The sequence below is a fragment of the Hippopotamus amphibius genome, chromosome 7 (assembly GCF_030028045.1).
Source record: "Hippopotamus amphibius kiboko isolate mHipAmp2 chromosome 7, mHipAmp2.hap2, whole genome shotgun sequence".
In the NCBI taxonomy this organism is placed as follows: domain Eukaryota; kingdom Metazoa; phylum Chordata; class Mammalia; order Artiodactyla; family Hippopotamidae; genus Hippopotamus; species Hippopotamus amphibius.
In genome coordinates this window covers 31,759,659-31,775,680 of record NC_080192.1, presented here as the reverse complement: position 1 = coordinate 31,775,680, position 16,022 = coordinate 31,759,659, and the positions used below count along the sequence as shown (strand labels likewise).

Genomic DNA, 16,022 nt, shown 5'->3' with positions numbered 1-16,022 from the left:
ATGCCACTGGTGACAGGTACTGTATGTTCATGATGAAAAGAAACAAACTTCTTGCCTTCATAGCCCTCACCATTTGGTGTCTGTGGGTATGTGTGTGGTAGAAGTTGGGGAGTGTGGAAGGCAGCAGACAGTAAACAGATAAACAAACAAAAAATTCACTAAACATGTCAAGATCTGGAAAGAAACAGAGTACAAAACCAAAGAAAAATAAGAAGTAGCATATCCAGATAGAATGCTTAAAGAAAGTATTAACCAGTGAAGAGTTGGGATTTAAGCTGAAACTGAAGGTAAGAGAAGGAGCCAGTCTTGACAAGAAACCAGTTGTGGAAAGAACTGATATACTACTGGTAAACCCAGATGCTCCAAAGCAGCAAGGAGTCTGGAGTATTAAAGAGGACTTGAGCACAATGAGCAAAAATAAGAGTGAGGAGTGGAATAAAAGAAAGCTGGAGACATAACAGGTGCCCATACCAGGCAATGCATGGTATGTGAAGACTAGTAACTGGAATTTAACTTAACGTGTAAGTAGGAAATCATTTAAAGATTTTAAGAAAGAAGTTTTAAACAATCGTTCTGAGTAAAATGTGGAGAATAAATAAAGGGGAAAATAGAGAAATGAGAAATCAGTCAGGAAGATATTGTAAAGTCCAGATGAGGGATGACACTGGTTTAGATTACAGTTATAGCAGCGAAGATGGAGAAAAGAGGACCCATGAGAATTAATTACATCGGGGTGGGGGGGGGATGACAAGGAAAGGAATGACTAGAGGATAACTCTAAGATATCTGCCTTAACTAAATGAGTAGATAACAGTGGCATACATTGAAACAGGAACAACTATGAGAGAGATAGTCATCAGGAATTCAATTTGGACATGTTAAATTAGATTCTCTTGAAACATGAGTTGTTAAGTAGGTAATTCCATACAGAAGAACAGAGTTCTGAGAAGTCAGGCTAGAGACATAAAATGTAGGGAGCTGGCACATAAATAAAATATTTTAAGCTCATTTATTCTTCATTTTAACAAACAGAAAGTCTACTATATGCCAGGTATTCTACTCACAGGACTGCAATGGTAAACAACTTCCATCCTAAAACGTGTATTTTAGTAGAGCAATTAGAAAATAAGCCTATATATATAAGAGTCAGGTAATAAGTGTCCTGAAGAAAAAAATAAAACAGGGTAATGAGATTTTGTTTTCTAAAGGGGGATGTTATGATGAAAAGGAAGAGAAGGGAATAAAACATGACATTCTGGTAACATGCACAAGTACAACCCAGTTCCTAGATACTACGAATTCATAGGAGAAAAAAAGGGGGGCTTAAGGTGTTTTAACTATCTTGCTACCTTTTTTTCTTCTCTTACTTTCAGACTCTTTCAAAGGATAACTGTGACCTTGCTCCACATCCATTTTCATACCCCTGTCCTGTACTGCACCCTCATTTATTACCACTCTTTACCTCTAACATTCAATCATTCTCTCCTTACTAGCTCTAAATTTTCTTTTCCTCTCCTCTCAAACTTCATTGGTCTCCTTTTAAAAGAAATTTTTTTTGAAAAAACACAGCAAATCTTCCTCTTAATTTTACCTCAGTCTGTATCTATTTCTGCTTGTCCGCTATTATCAAATTTCCAGTTTTTTTAACTGCCTTATCACCCATTCAGTTTTTGCATTTCTTTACCACCCACTCTGTTTTTTATATTCTAAAATTTGATTTTCATCACCTTTATTCTCATGAAACATTACTCTCAAAAGGCACCAATGATTTCCCAATCACCATATCTGATGACTTCTTCACTGTGGATACCATTAATTAATTCCTGAAGTTAACATTTATTAGCTCTAACTCTGTGCCAAACAGGAGGTACCACCCATAAAATGAAGTAAGTGGAGTTCCTGATATCAAGAGGCTTATATTCCTGTAGGGGAGGCAGACATATAAACACACGTAACATGACGTGACATAAATAGCAGAACTAAGTACAAAATACAGAAACGATAGAGGGAGTGAGTTTTTTCTAAAAGAAGGATGCTACAGAAGAAAAGACAGTGTCTGAAAAAAGTTTTGAAACATGAATAGAAATTCACTGAGCAGATAAACTGGAAAAGGGGGAAGGGCTTTCTAGACAAAGAAAGCTGCACGTACAGAAGAACATAAACACTGCGGTAGAGAACATAGTTCAGTTTCTAAAACATTAATTGTGAAACTCGTTAGAATGTCACAGTAGATGACATGAGTTAAGTGTGGGCTAATCACAAAAGTCACTTATTCTTTAAGTGACTGGCAACTTTTGAGAGGTTTTAAGCAAGCGAAGGACGTGGTCAGATCCATTTTTAGAATGATCACTCTTGTGGCAGCAAGGAGGATTTAATACTGGAGGTAAGGGTATGGGAAACGGCTACCACAATAAAGACAATTGTCAACAGAGAGGGATGCACGTTAGAATTATAACTCAGATACACCAAGTAAAGGAGACAAAGGGATACAATACAGAGACAAATTTTTTAAGGTTTGAGTAAAGATGAAAAATATTATCTGGGAAAATAAATTTTTAAAGTTAAAAATTACTCATTGGTATATTATCTACAGGAGATTTCTGATCTATGATTTTTTAATGCTAGAGAAGAGAGGACAACGGACATGAAAGATGGGAAAAAATAAATTATTATTATACCTAAGTATTTAGAATTTTCATAGAAATTAACATAATCATCTCTTTTCAGCAAAAATAATAAAAAGTAAGCTAATCATGATTATTTCTAGTTAATATTAATAAATAATGACTCAGATAATTTTGTAGGAGTCACTGAAAGCTATGTAGAATGTTTTCTTGAACATGTCCCCCTAAGTGAGAGCTTTTGAGCCAAAAGAATTAGATCTCATTCCATTCCAATGAGAGGATCATAGAAGAGAATGAACCAAAAGATATAAGCCCTTATTTTTGATAAAGATAAAAATCAGGAGCTTGTTTTGCCTACTGTAAAAGGTATGAAGGTCAAGTGGCTAGAAGAGAATTACAAAGGGTCTAGGCTATATTCATAGACTCTTTGAATTAAACTCATGATACTTCATCCTACTCTTTTCTCTCTCTACAGTAAGAAAGGATAGGGATTTGCAGAGCTCACCCAAGGTCCAGGAAGAAGCATGGATACTCATCCACTCTCTGCTACATCCATCCGAAAGAACCATGGACCATGAGGGAATAATGTGCACTGGGATTAGGGCAAGAGAAAGGGATGGGTACTTAATAATGCTTCCTCTTTTGATTACATTATCCTATCTGTTCCATGGTCTTTTTTCTTTTTTAAGTGCCTGGTGGAAAGAGGTTTGGTTCAGCTAAATCACACAAGCGGTCTAAGGAGGATAACCTGGAAGAAGTCGTCCAGAAGTCATTCTGCACCTACAGATAAGATATCACCAAAGAAGAATGGCTAATATCACAAGGTTTAAGGATCACACCAACTCACCTCTAGGTGTTCCAAGTTATTTGTTCTTTGAACAAGCATATTATCTTTTTGCAAGATGTCTCTGTACTTAGCAGTCAGTTCATTGTATTGTTTATTGGCCAATTCTAGTTCAGACAGAGAGACACTATTATCTATAACTTTTTGGAGAGCTGCAATCTTGAAAACGGCCATTTCCTATGTAAATAAAGACACACTGAATTAAAGCGGTGTATTTTTTTTCTGGTAAAGCACAAGCCACTTTTGAGAAGGATAAGATAATACAGCTGAAAGCAAAACAGATTTCAGAATAATTAAAGAAATTAGATTTCTCACATAAGAAACCTATTGCAATAATTATTAATTACTTTCATGCAAGAAATAATATTTGGAAATTTTAAATCATAATAAAATTAAAAATAAAGTGAATGCTTTTATAACTTATGTCATAAGTGAAATTCAGTTAATTTGAGAAAAGCGTTAATATACAGCAGCAAGAAAACATATCATTTAGAATATATCTTTGGGGGACTTCTTAGGTGGTGCAGTCATTAAGAATCCACCTGCCAATGCAGGGGACACAGGTTCGATCCCTGCCCCAGGAAGATACCACATACCACAGAGCAACTAAGCCTGTGCACCACAACTACTGAGCCTGTGTTCTAGAGCCCATGAGCCACAACTATTGAGCCCATGTGCTGCAACTACTGAAGCCCACGCACAAAGAGCCTGTGCTCCACAACAAGAGAGGAGCGTGTGCACCACAATGAAGAATAGCCCCCGCTCGCCGCAACTAGAGAAAGCCTGTGCGCAGCAATGAAGACCCAACACAGCCAATAAAATAAATAAATAAATAGCGTATATCTTTGGACGGCTTTTCTAAATTTCTTAAGATTTAAAAAAAAAACCTTGTCTTTTGACAACTGAATGGCAAAATCTGCATCACCTCAGGCAACATTTACAGCTTAGCTACTTCTGTTTATTTATAATTACACAAACTAGCTTTATAATAAAAGAAAAATTTTTGTTCACAGGAAGGAAACATTATTTAGGGAGAAAAAACTTCTCTGCATCATAGCTATCTGTAACAAATAATATCAAAGCCTTTAAATTTCTTGGTTCATCTTCAACTGTTTGACTACAGAGCTATAAGTCACTATTCAAAGACACTGTATTAACACCAAAAAGAAATGTCTGAACATAAAACCAAACTTATGAAGTGAGGAAGATAAAGAATTTCTGAGTTCCCTGGTGGTCCAGTGGTTAGGACAATGCTTTCACTGCGGTGGCCTGGGTTCAATCCCTGGTCAGGGAACTAAGATCCCGCAAGCTGTGTGACAGGCCAAAAAATTAAAAAAATAAAAAACTTTTAAAAAACAAAGAATTTAAGGTTATAATTCATTCTGAAGTAATGAGAGAAAAATATTTGTAATAGTGCTTCAGATCTCATTTTGAAAATTTCTCTCTCTATATTTGTACACCTCATTCTACCTTACCCTTGAGATTCAGTCTCACTTTTGCTTTGTGGTGAGGGAGATCATGTTTCCCATCCTTAAAAATATCCCTTTTTTTGGCTTTCCAATTGTTGCAAAAACAAACAAAAAACCCAGGTTGAACAATCAGGTTGAAGAAGAAGAAGATTCTAATTGTTTCTTCCCTTCTATCTCAAACACTCGCTATATCTGTAATACTTCGAGAAGTACATTCTACAAAATCTAACACAAAAATAAAAAGAACATTTCATATTGAAAATAGGTTTATTAGCATGACAGTTTCACCCATTACTACATTTAAAAGGGGATAGCAAGGAACTGGAGTTCAATGCAATTTTACTTTGAATTCTTCTGCTTATATGCTCCTATGTAAATTTAGACATGTCAAATGAACATATACATGCTTAAATAAGGTATAAGATCAGATGTAAAGCAAGGTGTGGAAGAGTACACATGGCGTGCAACTTTTTGTGTCTTTGTTAACACTTGCAAAAGGAAACATTAGAAGGATTATCAGTTACCTAAAGGGGGTGGAAGGGTGGAATAGAATGTAGTGAAAGGTACAAGGACAGAAGTAAGATTTCTCTGCTGACATCTTTTGTACATGTATATGTTTTATATACTCAAATTTAATTTTTTCAACGTTATCCCTGAAATTGAAAACAAGCGTAAAATAAATGAGCCTAACTATACAGCAAATGTATAGCATAACCACCCAAAGAGGAGAATTATTTCAAATCACTATAGAACGTTACCATGACAATATATCCTTAGTGAGAGATATTCTAAAGAAGATAATAACTGTAAAGAAACTTTAAACTACATCTGGTAGCACTGCTATTGTTATTGTTAATACCAACACAACACTATGATTTTCAAATCAATGTATGAATGTTGTAGTATAAAACAAATAATTATCTTAATGTTAGTTTAAGAGATTTCCATGCTAAAAAAAAAAGGTACAAAATCAAAGGTTAGTAAAAACTCCACACTATTACTTACCCTAAAATATTAAATTTGAATTAAAAATAACAATATGAACTCATGGTTTAAATCTACACATATTTTCCTAACTGAAAGGGACTAGTAGCAATGACACTCCAAGAGCAATGACACCTAGGACCAGTTTTGGTATCTAAATGCTGTCCGCATTAAAACAAACCAAGGCTCTTTAGAGAAATGGCTTATTCCAAGCCTGAATAAGAAGTATACAAGGTCAATCTTGGACATCACGTTGTTCCAGAAAACAAACCGAGCTTTGCAGCTTGGTTCAAAGACTCATGTGTTTGTGTCAAAAAGGATACAAGAGCCTTCTTTCAAGTTGGCCAAAGTTGAGACAAAAGAAAAATGACTACACCTAAGTAAAACACACTGAATATTTAAAAATGTGTGAGTTTGTTATGATCCTTAAAGCTTTAAGAGAAAGCTGGAGGATGCAGTGGGTGGGAGGGGACAGGCAGAAGCAGAGTACACCAACTATGTATTCTGAAAACTGATCACTAAAAGGAAAGGATGAAGCTTTTACCTTGTCTTTCTAGTAGGAACCATACTTTAAGATAACCAAAGAGCTTGGGCTAATGAGGAGAAGCTCTTTATTTTATAAAGAATATCTGCTAATAAATGAAGAGAACATAATATAACTAGAAAATCATGATTTTTGCAACTCTTAATGAAATAATTGGGTCAGGCAACAACAATCACCAGTGGACACTAAAACCATTAGGAGAATTGATCAAGAACTGGTTATTTGCATGGTATCAAAGTATCACCAAAGAATTAACTAAATCACTAAATGATAGCGATATATGGCTGTCTCCCCCTCAACAAAGTAATCAATCATGAAACATGGGACTACCAGGCATTGTATCTCTTGAATTGATACAATATAAAGTGTTACTTATAAAGTACAAAGCATTACTTAGGAAGTATTCTTGCCAAAAATGTTTAACCTGAATATAACCAAGGCTTCAAAGCTAACTTTTAACAAACGCAATGCATAGAGGAACAAGTAAAATTATGAAAGAAAATAAGCAGATAAATACTGAACATTTTTCATAGAGGAGAAACAAAAGGGTCCTTGACTGGATCCTGGGACAACTGAGGAAATGTGAATATGACCTGGACATCAGATAATATATGGTATTGTGAATTTTGTTAAGTGTGATAAAGTTACTGTGATAAAAACTGTTTTTTAGAGATGCACACAAATATTTATGGGAGAAATATGTGCAATTAAAATATGCTTACAAAAAAACAGATAAAGCAATTACAGTCTAATGTTAATAAATGTTAACTATTAATCCAGGTGATGAGTATTGTCATACTATTCTTTCTTCTTCACATTTGAAAATTTTCAGAGTTGAAAAAAAAGACATACCTTAAAACGCTGCAAACGTCCGATTTTTTCACCAACTTCAGCCTCCATTGATATAAATTCATTCTTCTGTTTCCCATTTTCTTTTCTAAGTCGTCTCTCCATTTCTACTAAAGTAGTATATTGCCTTATGAGTGACTTTTCATTCACTTGTAAGACTGTGATCTTTCTGCTATTTTCTGAAAGTGTTTTTTTTATTTCATCTGAATCCATCTGAAGAGCACTGAGCAAATTCTGCACAAAGTCACATTTATATTACTTGTTAAATCTAGCTATCTTAGTTTGTACAATATTGTATACTGATTTTAAAAGTGCTTTACTTACACTATACTCTTTTACTTTTATAGCATCTTGTTGGATTTGATCCTCAAGTTTTCTCTTTTCCTCTTTCATTGTTTCAGATTCTGTTTTCCAGGTCTCCTTTTCACTTAAAAAAATAAAAGTGACAATACAGTAAACCTAATAAAATATTTAACTATAGGAAGGGATAACTTTAGACTGTGAAAATTTAGTTTCTATAAAACAAGAGAAATCATAACTAGTCAATATCTGATAACATAAGAAGTCAAAATTCCATTTGAAAGCATTTATCCTGCAAGTTATATTTTTATTTAATAAATGCAAGGTAAAGAAATTATTTTATCAAATTATTTTCATTAATCTATGAATTATTACTCTACAACTGTTACAGTATAATTGCAGCTGAATCTTATAAACATTTTATTAAAAACAGAAAAAAATTAAGAAAATAATCAATACCCCAAACTAAATCTGGAAATCAAGTCTCAGTATTCTGACCCTACTCTTAAATTTGAGTGTTAACTACCTGTGGAATATTTAGAATAAAAACAAAATGAGAAATCATTAGACTTAAAAGAAGGTGTATAAGACATTGTTGCCTACCCAGACCTGCAATCTGCTTGGCATAAACCAGTTATGGTGTCAGCATTCTCTTTGTACTGAATGGTTCAAACCTGGACATACTACTTTGATAGCTCATTAACCCAATTCTGGCTAACGAGATCTAAGTCTGCCAGAAGCCTCTGGAAAAAATTTTATGTAAAAATAAAAAGTTACGTGAAAAAAAAATGCCCTTCTTCTTCAATGGGCATGGTTCCATCTTCCTCGAACTCCTGCATCTATTTTATAAGCACCATAGGAGATAATACGACCTATACTATAAGATTCCCAAACATGACCTACCCTGTAATTAACTTTCGTTCTCTTTAACGTTAGATCAAATCACAATCACTCTTAGTGTTTAAATCACCTCTGATTAGGTATTCTAATTATTACTAAGGATATTAGTCCACTGGTACAGATGAAATGGCAGAGATAAGCAGAAACAGGTTAGTTCCCTATGAAAATATATGAATAATGATGGTGAGGATGAAGAATGGTGCTAACAGCCACCATTTATAAACGGTTCATATGTGCCATAATATTCACAAAATGCTCAAATCTGAGCATTTTCACATAATTCACTTAAGTTTCATAATAACCCTATGAAAAAGTATTACTATAACAGAATTTTATAGATAAGGAACTAAGACAAAGTGAAGTTGCAGAGGCAGGAGGAAAAAAAAGAAAATACCTAAATATTTTTTGTTACTTAACTTTAATACGAATATGCTACAATTATATTTTATAAAGTTTTGCTAACACCTATACCTTAGGTATTCTTTATATAATAAGCTTTGTTGATGACGAATTACTGCAAATTTTCTGTTATAGTCTTCAAGAGAATCTTCTAAATTCTTTAACTTATTTTCTTTATATTCTAGTTCCTAAAAATTGGTTTAGAAATGAGAATGAAAAAGGATATAATTTAAATGTGAAAGTATAAATTCATATTCTGACAAGATTACAGAAAAATATATAAAAGATAATAGCAAATCCATAAGCAGCACAGATCATTTCTATGATTATTCTGAACATTTTATGGCAAATGGAATGAGGTAATATGTGTAAAAGATAAGTGCTATGAAACAGGTAAAATTATTTTCATCATATATAATAGTTATCAGATACATACAAATTATCAGATACAGTGGTTACAAACTTTCCTCTAGCCACTCAGTTCCACATACCCTTTAGTGAACATATGCATTCATACCTTCACTCAAATCATCCTTTCCAATTATTTCATTTTGAAGATGAAGAAACTTGAGACTTAGGAAGATGAAGAAACTTACTCAACATTAAAAAACTCATTAATACTAGACTTGGTAACCATTTCCTAAGTACATACAAGCTTGGTGCCAGGTGCTTTACATATCTGCAGATCTAACACTTGTAGTCACGTTTGTCTGACTCCAAAGACCTTGCTACTTCTATCACTCTATGCTGCCTTAGGATTGGGAATCCAAGTACTTGTTTTGCCACTCTGAATAGGTTTGCAGATTCCAAATTGGTTCTCCAATCTACCACAATGCTTCTCATGTGTTTCTTATATAAAGATGAAAAAAAATTAATCTTATCACAAGTAAAACATAACAATGCAATACTTTCATTACTTATTGACAGTGTTCCTGTGTTGCAGAATAAATTCATGAAGAGTACTAAAATTATAAATTTAAAAGTATGATATAACATCAATTATAATGTTCTAATAAGTAGTTAAATTCCAATACTCATAAAAAGATTAATGTAATTTACAAATACAAGCATTTGATAATCATAACTCAAGTATGTTCACAAATGGATTATTTAGGAAAGGGAAACAGCAGTGCTTACAATCAAAAACTTACTTTCATTCATTCTAAACACATTTCTGTGGTTATATTTGTAATGTATGTGACATTACGGACATTAAAATTTCAAATGAAATAATGAAAAGCATCTCTCATTAGGCTATTCATAATGACTAGAATATAGACAACAAAACTGAGAAACAAACGCAGGGCAAGCAGTATACTTTGCTAACGGATTAACTAACACCTTACAGCATACAGGGAAGAAAGAGATAAAAGACAATTTCGTTTAAAAGTTCTTTCTTGTAGTTAATAAAAAAAGGGGAACAATTTTAATTATTACACAATAAGCTGTGTCAGACTTTATTCATCTGAATTGTTTTTCCAACCAACAGATAAAAGAGCTCACCTTATTAATACATTATTACCCTATAGTAGCTGCATGTTATTCTATCTGTCAATCATATATTTCACATGAATGGCACACATCCTTCTCATTCAATGAATGGAATAAACTGCTTTTATTCTTACCATTCCATCTAATATCAAAATCCATCAAAAATACACCTCTGTTAATATTCTAAGAACTCAAAGGAATATATGATGATTAAATCATAAAACATACTATCAATTATTTTTGTTATTCACATATAAAATTTTCAGTACCTGTAAGATATGTATTAAATATTCATTCTGAGAATTAATGATATTGGCACTAGATGGTGCTATCCCATCAGGTAAATCTACTCCTTTAAATACAACATTTGAGCCTTCTGATTGTCGTAAAAGACTGGTCTCTTTTTCAAGATGATCTATCTGCAAACAAATAGTTCAGAAATGAGAATCTCATCTCTTACCCACAAAGAAAGACAAATCTAAAAGCAGTAACTAACACTTCCTACTAAATATCTTTAACAAATAGATACATGAATGTTCTGCCAAGTATTAATTAAATTATAACTTAATTTCTACTTAGAAATGCCTAGGAATACATTTAGAATTTTTGTATCCTTTTATAAGGTACTTATGTTTTCTACTAATTTTATTTAAAAAAATCCAAGCAGAAGCTGTCCGAATGCTGAAAGAATTAATTCAAGGGGCGTTTTCTCATAAAACAGTCATTTAAAAAAAAAATTAAATGCTTCACATTAAACATTTGTTCATATCCTTAGCATTTTCTTTTATTTAACAAAATTCTCACCTTTAAATTTGCTTTTGTCAACTGCTCAGAATAATTTATAGCCTCTTTCCGAGATTCCCTGAGCTCTTGTCTTAATTCTTCATTCCTTCCAGTAAGTTGATCAACTTGGGCTTTTAAATGCAGATTGGCATCAAATATTCCTTCTGCATTCTTTGATTCTATAGCCTAATATATTTAAATTATATAGAAGAAATGTGAAGGAAAACACTAAAATCATAGTAAAAAAAAATCTGTTTAAATAAAATTTGCATTTAAGCATTTTACTATTCCCATGTGTAATAAAATATGCCAAATCTCTTACTTATAAATTTATAAAATACCAATTTAACCTACACCAGTATTACCAAGCATACTAATCAATCACTTCATTCTAACAATTAACAATATCTAGCTAATCTAAGTAGACTGGTAGGTCAGAAAAACAACTGGACCGAAACAAGATGACTAGGGTTCAAATATTAACCAATATCTTACTAGCTGGGCAAGGGACTTAAAATTCCTCATACCTTAGCTTCCTTATCTCTAAAGAAGAGGAAATAATGTTAGCTCTCTCTACTTCACAAGGTTTTTATACAGTCAACAGGAGATAATTTATATGTAAATGCTTTGAACCATGAAGCATCTGAATTTAAAGTGTGAGCAAAGGAATGAAATAGCTACTACATTTAATAAGTTGTTTTTCATTGCTTCCTCTCCATACAGTTGAAGCATATATGATAACAAAGGCAAAGTATGATAAAATAGTGTTATCGAAGAGTGCTGGATAAGCAAAAATAATATGTCATATATTAAAGTACTATCCAAGAGGCTTCACTGGTCCTAATTCTCCAATAATGGCATACATAAATATACCTATCTCCTTGTATACATATACAATACATACATATAAATATATTTGGATTTTATGAACAAAACTGTTAAATGCAAAGTAAAGCTTTAGAAATGAAGGCAGAAGACAAAGACGGTAAGATGAGTAAGATCGTATGTAATCTCCTATTCAGGAGGGTGATCTGGGACTTAACTCAAGGCAGTAGATTTGTAAGAGTAAGCCTTGACCCAAAGGAGATCAGAGCAGGGCATGTGGAGTAATAATTTATACTAACTCAAAGGGGATAGCAGAAAGAAGTAGGCAGAAGGAGGTACTCTGACAGACGACAAAGTAGTCTAGTTAGCTGTCTTGATGATAAATAGCAACATGTTGTCTATAAGACCTTTTGGTAGAATGAGATTGAATTAGATGGTGATTAGGGGCCCTGAAAAATACCCTGTAGTTATAGATAGTGAACTAAAGTGCAGAAGCTGGAATTATCTGATCTAAAGTGTCATTGATTCTGATGATTTCTTAGGGAAGGTACTGTTAGGTCATTCAGATAGGGCATATCAATCAGAAAAAAAATGACAACCCAGAAGAGAAGCAGACAAAATCGATAGAAGCAGTAGTCCTAGGAAGGCCAGAGGCTGTCAATTAAAATAGAAAAACTTAGAACTTTTATGGCCTATTCATTCTCTTTCTATTTAGTCACTAAACAGAGCTTCCCTTGTGGAATAGAGCTTGATCTGAGACACAGTATTAGTAGTGGGTAGCATCATAGACAAAAGATGTTCACATAAGAAAGCATGAAGAATCATTTTAGACACTTAAAATACTGGAGAAAAAATAAAGTCCCCAAACAGAGAAAAAAAAGTCAGAATGAGTAACATATAAAGGGCATCAAAAGAGTTTCATAAATTTTGTTAAATGATTTTCTTGCCTCAGAAAGTTTTTAATATACTAGTATCACTCTCTGCTAACAATATAGTGTTGTTATAAAAAAAAAGTATTCAACTATTGACTAGTCACCATAAAAAAAGCAATTCAATGAATAAGAATTTTTTCTATATAAATTAAGCACAGTATAATAGTATAATAATGCATGTTAAATATGTTCAGATGATGGAAATATATTTAAATATTAAGAATCTAAAAATGTATATTTTACTCAAGTTTATATAACAGACGCTCATAAATACTGTAGAACTTGTAAGTTCCTATGTGGTAAATATAAATAGAATATCATTTAATGGCTAAAATCTTTCTCGAAGTAATGCTTAAGTCATTAAATATTCAAAATATTCTTACTATATCCTATTACACTTCTAGGTTTATGGCATGAAGTTCTAACAGACCTATCCTTCCGCACCTAACAAGTGAATACAAAAAACTATTACATAAAGGTTCTAGAAAATGAACAAAAGCAAGCAGATTTTGGAGGGGACTCAAAACTTGGAAGATAGAACCAATAAGGAGTAAATATGTTATTTTTATGGCTTTACTGTGTAGGGCAAGCTACCTCTCTTCTTTCTGGCCTAAAAACCAAAGGATAGGGCACAAAGCCATAGGATAGCGAGAGAAGAATCTCAGAAAGAAAAGAACCAACAAAAGGGATTTTCAAATTCTGTGTAAAAGCTCTGCCAGGTCTCAGGCTGACCCCTAAACCATAAAAATGGACATGACAGAAGAAAGTATCAGTGAACTTGAAGGTAAATCAGTAGCAATTACCCAACTGGGAGAAGAGATAAAAAATTAGGGAAAAAAAAAATGAACAAGGCCTCAGGGATCTGTGGGACAGTCTAACATGACTGGGGTCACAGAGAGATTGGGGCACAAAAAAATAATTAAAGAAATTAATGGCAGAAAACTTCCCAATTGTGGTGAATAGCATAAGTGAACAGATTGAAGCTCAGCAAACCCCAAACAAGCTACACACACACACACACACACACACCCTTGGCACATTACAATCAAACTGGTGAAAACCAAATAAAAAGAGAAAGTTTTGAAAGCAGCCTAAGAACTACACATCATACAGGGGAACAATGGCTCAAATGACAGCAGATGTTTCATCAGAAACAGTGGAGACGAATGAGAGTGGAACAACATCTTTAAAGTGATGAAACAACAAAATGAAACCATTAATATAAAAATAACTTACATTAACTAGTCTTTCAAGGCTTGGAATAATTAGAGATGTTTCCCCTCCTTTAACATCAGGATCTTTCTGCATTTCCTTAATAGCTTGCAATATTTCTTTCATACCTTCTTCAAGTTGCTTATTTTCTTCAACTAATTCTTTTACTAAAATGACATATTTTTTTCATTTAATGAATAGATATTTCTTACAATTTTTTACACTATGCTATATAGATGACAAATATTTCACATATAGTAAAAATAACCCATTTATAAAATGCAAAGGTAAATAAATGTACAAAAAATTCAACTATAAATCCAATGTGTGAATTAAATCACACCTATTTAAACCATGTCCATATACATATACATCTCATGGCTGAAAGAAACAAATCATAAGCATACTTTGCCTTCACTTTATATTAAAAATCTTTTACATTTGTTTTTCTAACTTCATTTTCATTAGAGAACAAGAGAAAAATGCTTATTTACCATCACAATAAATTCAGATTAGTAACATTCTCTGAAAATGAATTTAGCAAGGCAAACCAAATAGATGAATGAGAGACTGAAGTCTATACATTATAGAGGTAGTTAAAGCTAAAACAGACTAGACAACAGAATGTATTAAAGTCCTTTCAAATCCATAATTTTCAGTACAGACTAAATAAGAAAAATAGGTAACAGTGACTTACATTTATTCTGAAATTTGGCTATTATTGTTCTACTTCTTTCTAAATCCCTTTCCTTTTCAATTAGTTCTCTTGAAAGAAATTCATTCTAAACAAACCATAAAGAGAAAAAAAAGTTGATTTTTTTAAAAGAATTATATTAGTTTACAGTTTTGAAGTTTATAAAAGTTTGACCAATTGGGTTTAACAACAGCCACAACAAGCCACAACATAGCAGCAGTCACAAAAAAAAATCTAAAAGGTAAAAACGGATAATGATCCTCCTCCCACCTTCTCCCTCCCCTCCACACCCATAGCAAAAGGCAACCAGATAATGAAGGTTTTTGTCTTTAGCACCACAATCATCTCTTTTAATGATTTGCCTTTACACTACCTGTTCTGCCTGGCTTCTATGATGTTCAAGCTTTATTTCTGCATTTCTACTCTGTGCTTCTTTGATCAACAAATCCTGTGCTATGACTTCATTCTAAAGAAACATTTCATAAATTAGGCAAGGCAACGAATTCATTTCAGATGTACCGCATTTTTAGATCTTTTAAAAGACAGAATGTGCATAAATTAGTGTTAATGTGCAAACATAAAACAATTCTTATTATAATTGCTACTTATAGAATTTTGTTAGAGAAGTCATAAAAAAGAATTTTAAAAAAATTTCAGGAATGTAATTTGGAGGAGAGCTCACCTGAGATCTAAGAAATACTAGTTCTGTCCGTAGCTGTTCTATAAGATTTTCAAGTGGATCTATCTGAGATAATTTTGATTGTGCACTAATTGGTACAGGGTCCAGAACATTAAGCTCAAGTTTACTTTTCAAAATCTCTGTCTGTAAGGGTACTTCACTTTTTCCTCTATCTTCTTTCAAATTGGTATCAGCATATTTTATTGGGGTATGAACCTGTTCATCTTCTGATGTTGCTACTTGTGTTTTATCCACGTCAGTTCTATTATCATGAATTTGTTGACAAAGTATCGCAGATTTTTGCCTAAGTGATAACTTCTGCATTAAGTCTGAAGCTGTTGATAAGGCTCGTAAAGATGAATCACTTTTTTGTGTGAAATTAGTCTTCTCAAGTGTCTGATGGCTTCTTGACACTTTCTTCATAGACTCATCAGAAAGAGAATAAAAATGGTCATTTATTTCTTCATGACTCTCCCTACTAAAGGTACTGACAA

At 32.9% G+C, this 16,022-nt stretch overlaps 1 protein-coding gene across 13 annotated transcripts in view; it reads right to left on the bottom strand.

The window, feature by feature from the left end:
- Window positions 1-16,022, bottom strand: part of CEP290 (centrosomal protein 290) — an 84,273-nt gene that overhangs the window by 44,861 nt on the left and 23,390 nt on the right. For 11 of the 13 annotated variants that reach the window (XR_009054763.1, XM_057742390.1, XM_057742393.1 and 8 more), the window contains 9 exons: window positions 15,223-15,315; window positions 14,853-14,937; window positions 14,180-14,322; window positions 11,208-11,372; window positions 10,673-10,822; window positions 8,985-9,100; window positions 7,638-7,740; window positions 7,317-7,547; window positions 3,471-3,644 (listed from right to left, as the gene is read on the bottom strand). Coding sequence is in view for 12 of the 13 variants with exons in the window: in XM_057742390.1 (XP_057598373.1) it covers window positions 3,471-3,644; window positions 7,317-7,547; window positions 7,638-7,740; window positions 8,985-9,100; window positions 10,673-10,822; window positions 11,208-11,372; window positions 14,180-14,322; window positions 14,853-14,937; window positions 15,223-15,315 (1,260 nt within the window). In the remaining variant the exon portion in view is untranslated. The remainder of the gene's footprint in view (window positions 1-3,470; window positions 3,645-7,316; window positions 7,548-7,637; window positions 7,741-8,984; window positions 9,101-10,672; window positions 10,823-11,207; window positions 11,373-14,179; window positions 14,323-14,852; window positions 14,938-15,222; window positions 15,316-16,022) is intronic. The other 2 variants (XM_057742397.1, XM_057742398.1) reach the window with 1 other exon arrangement.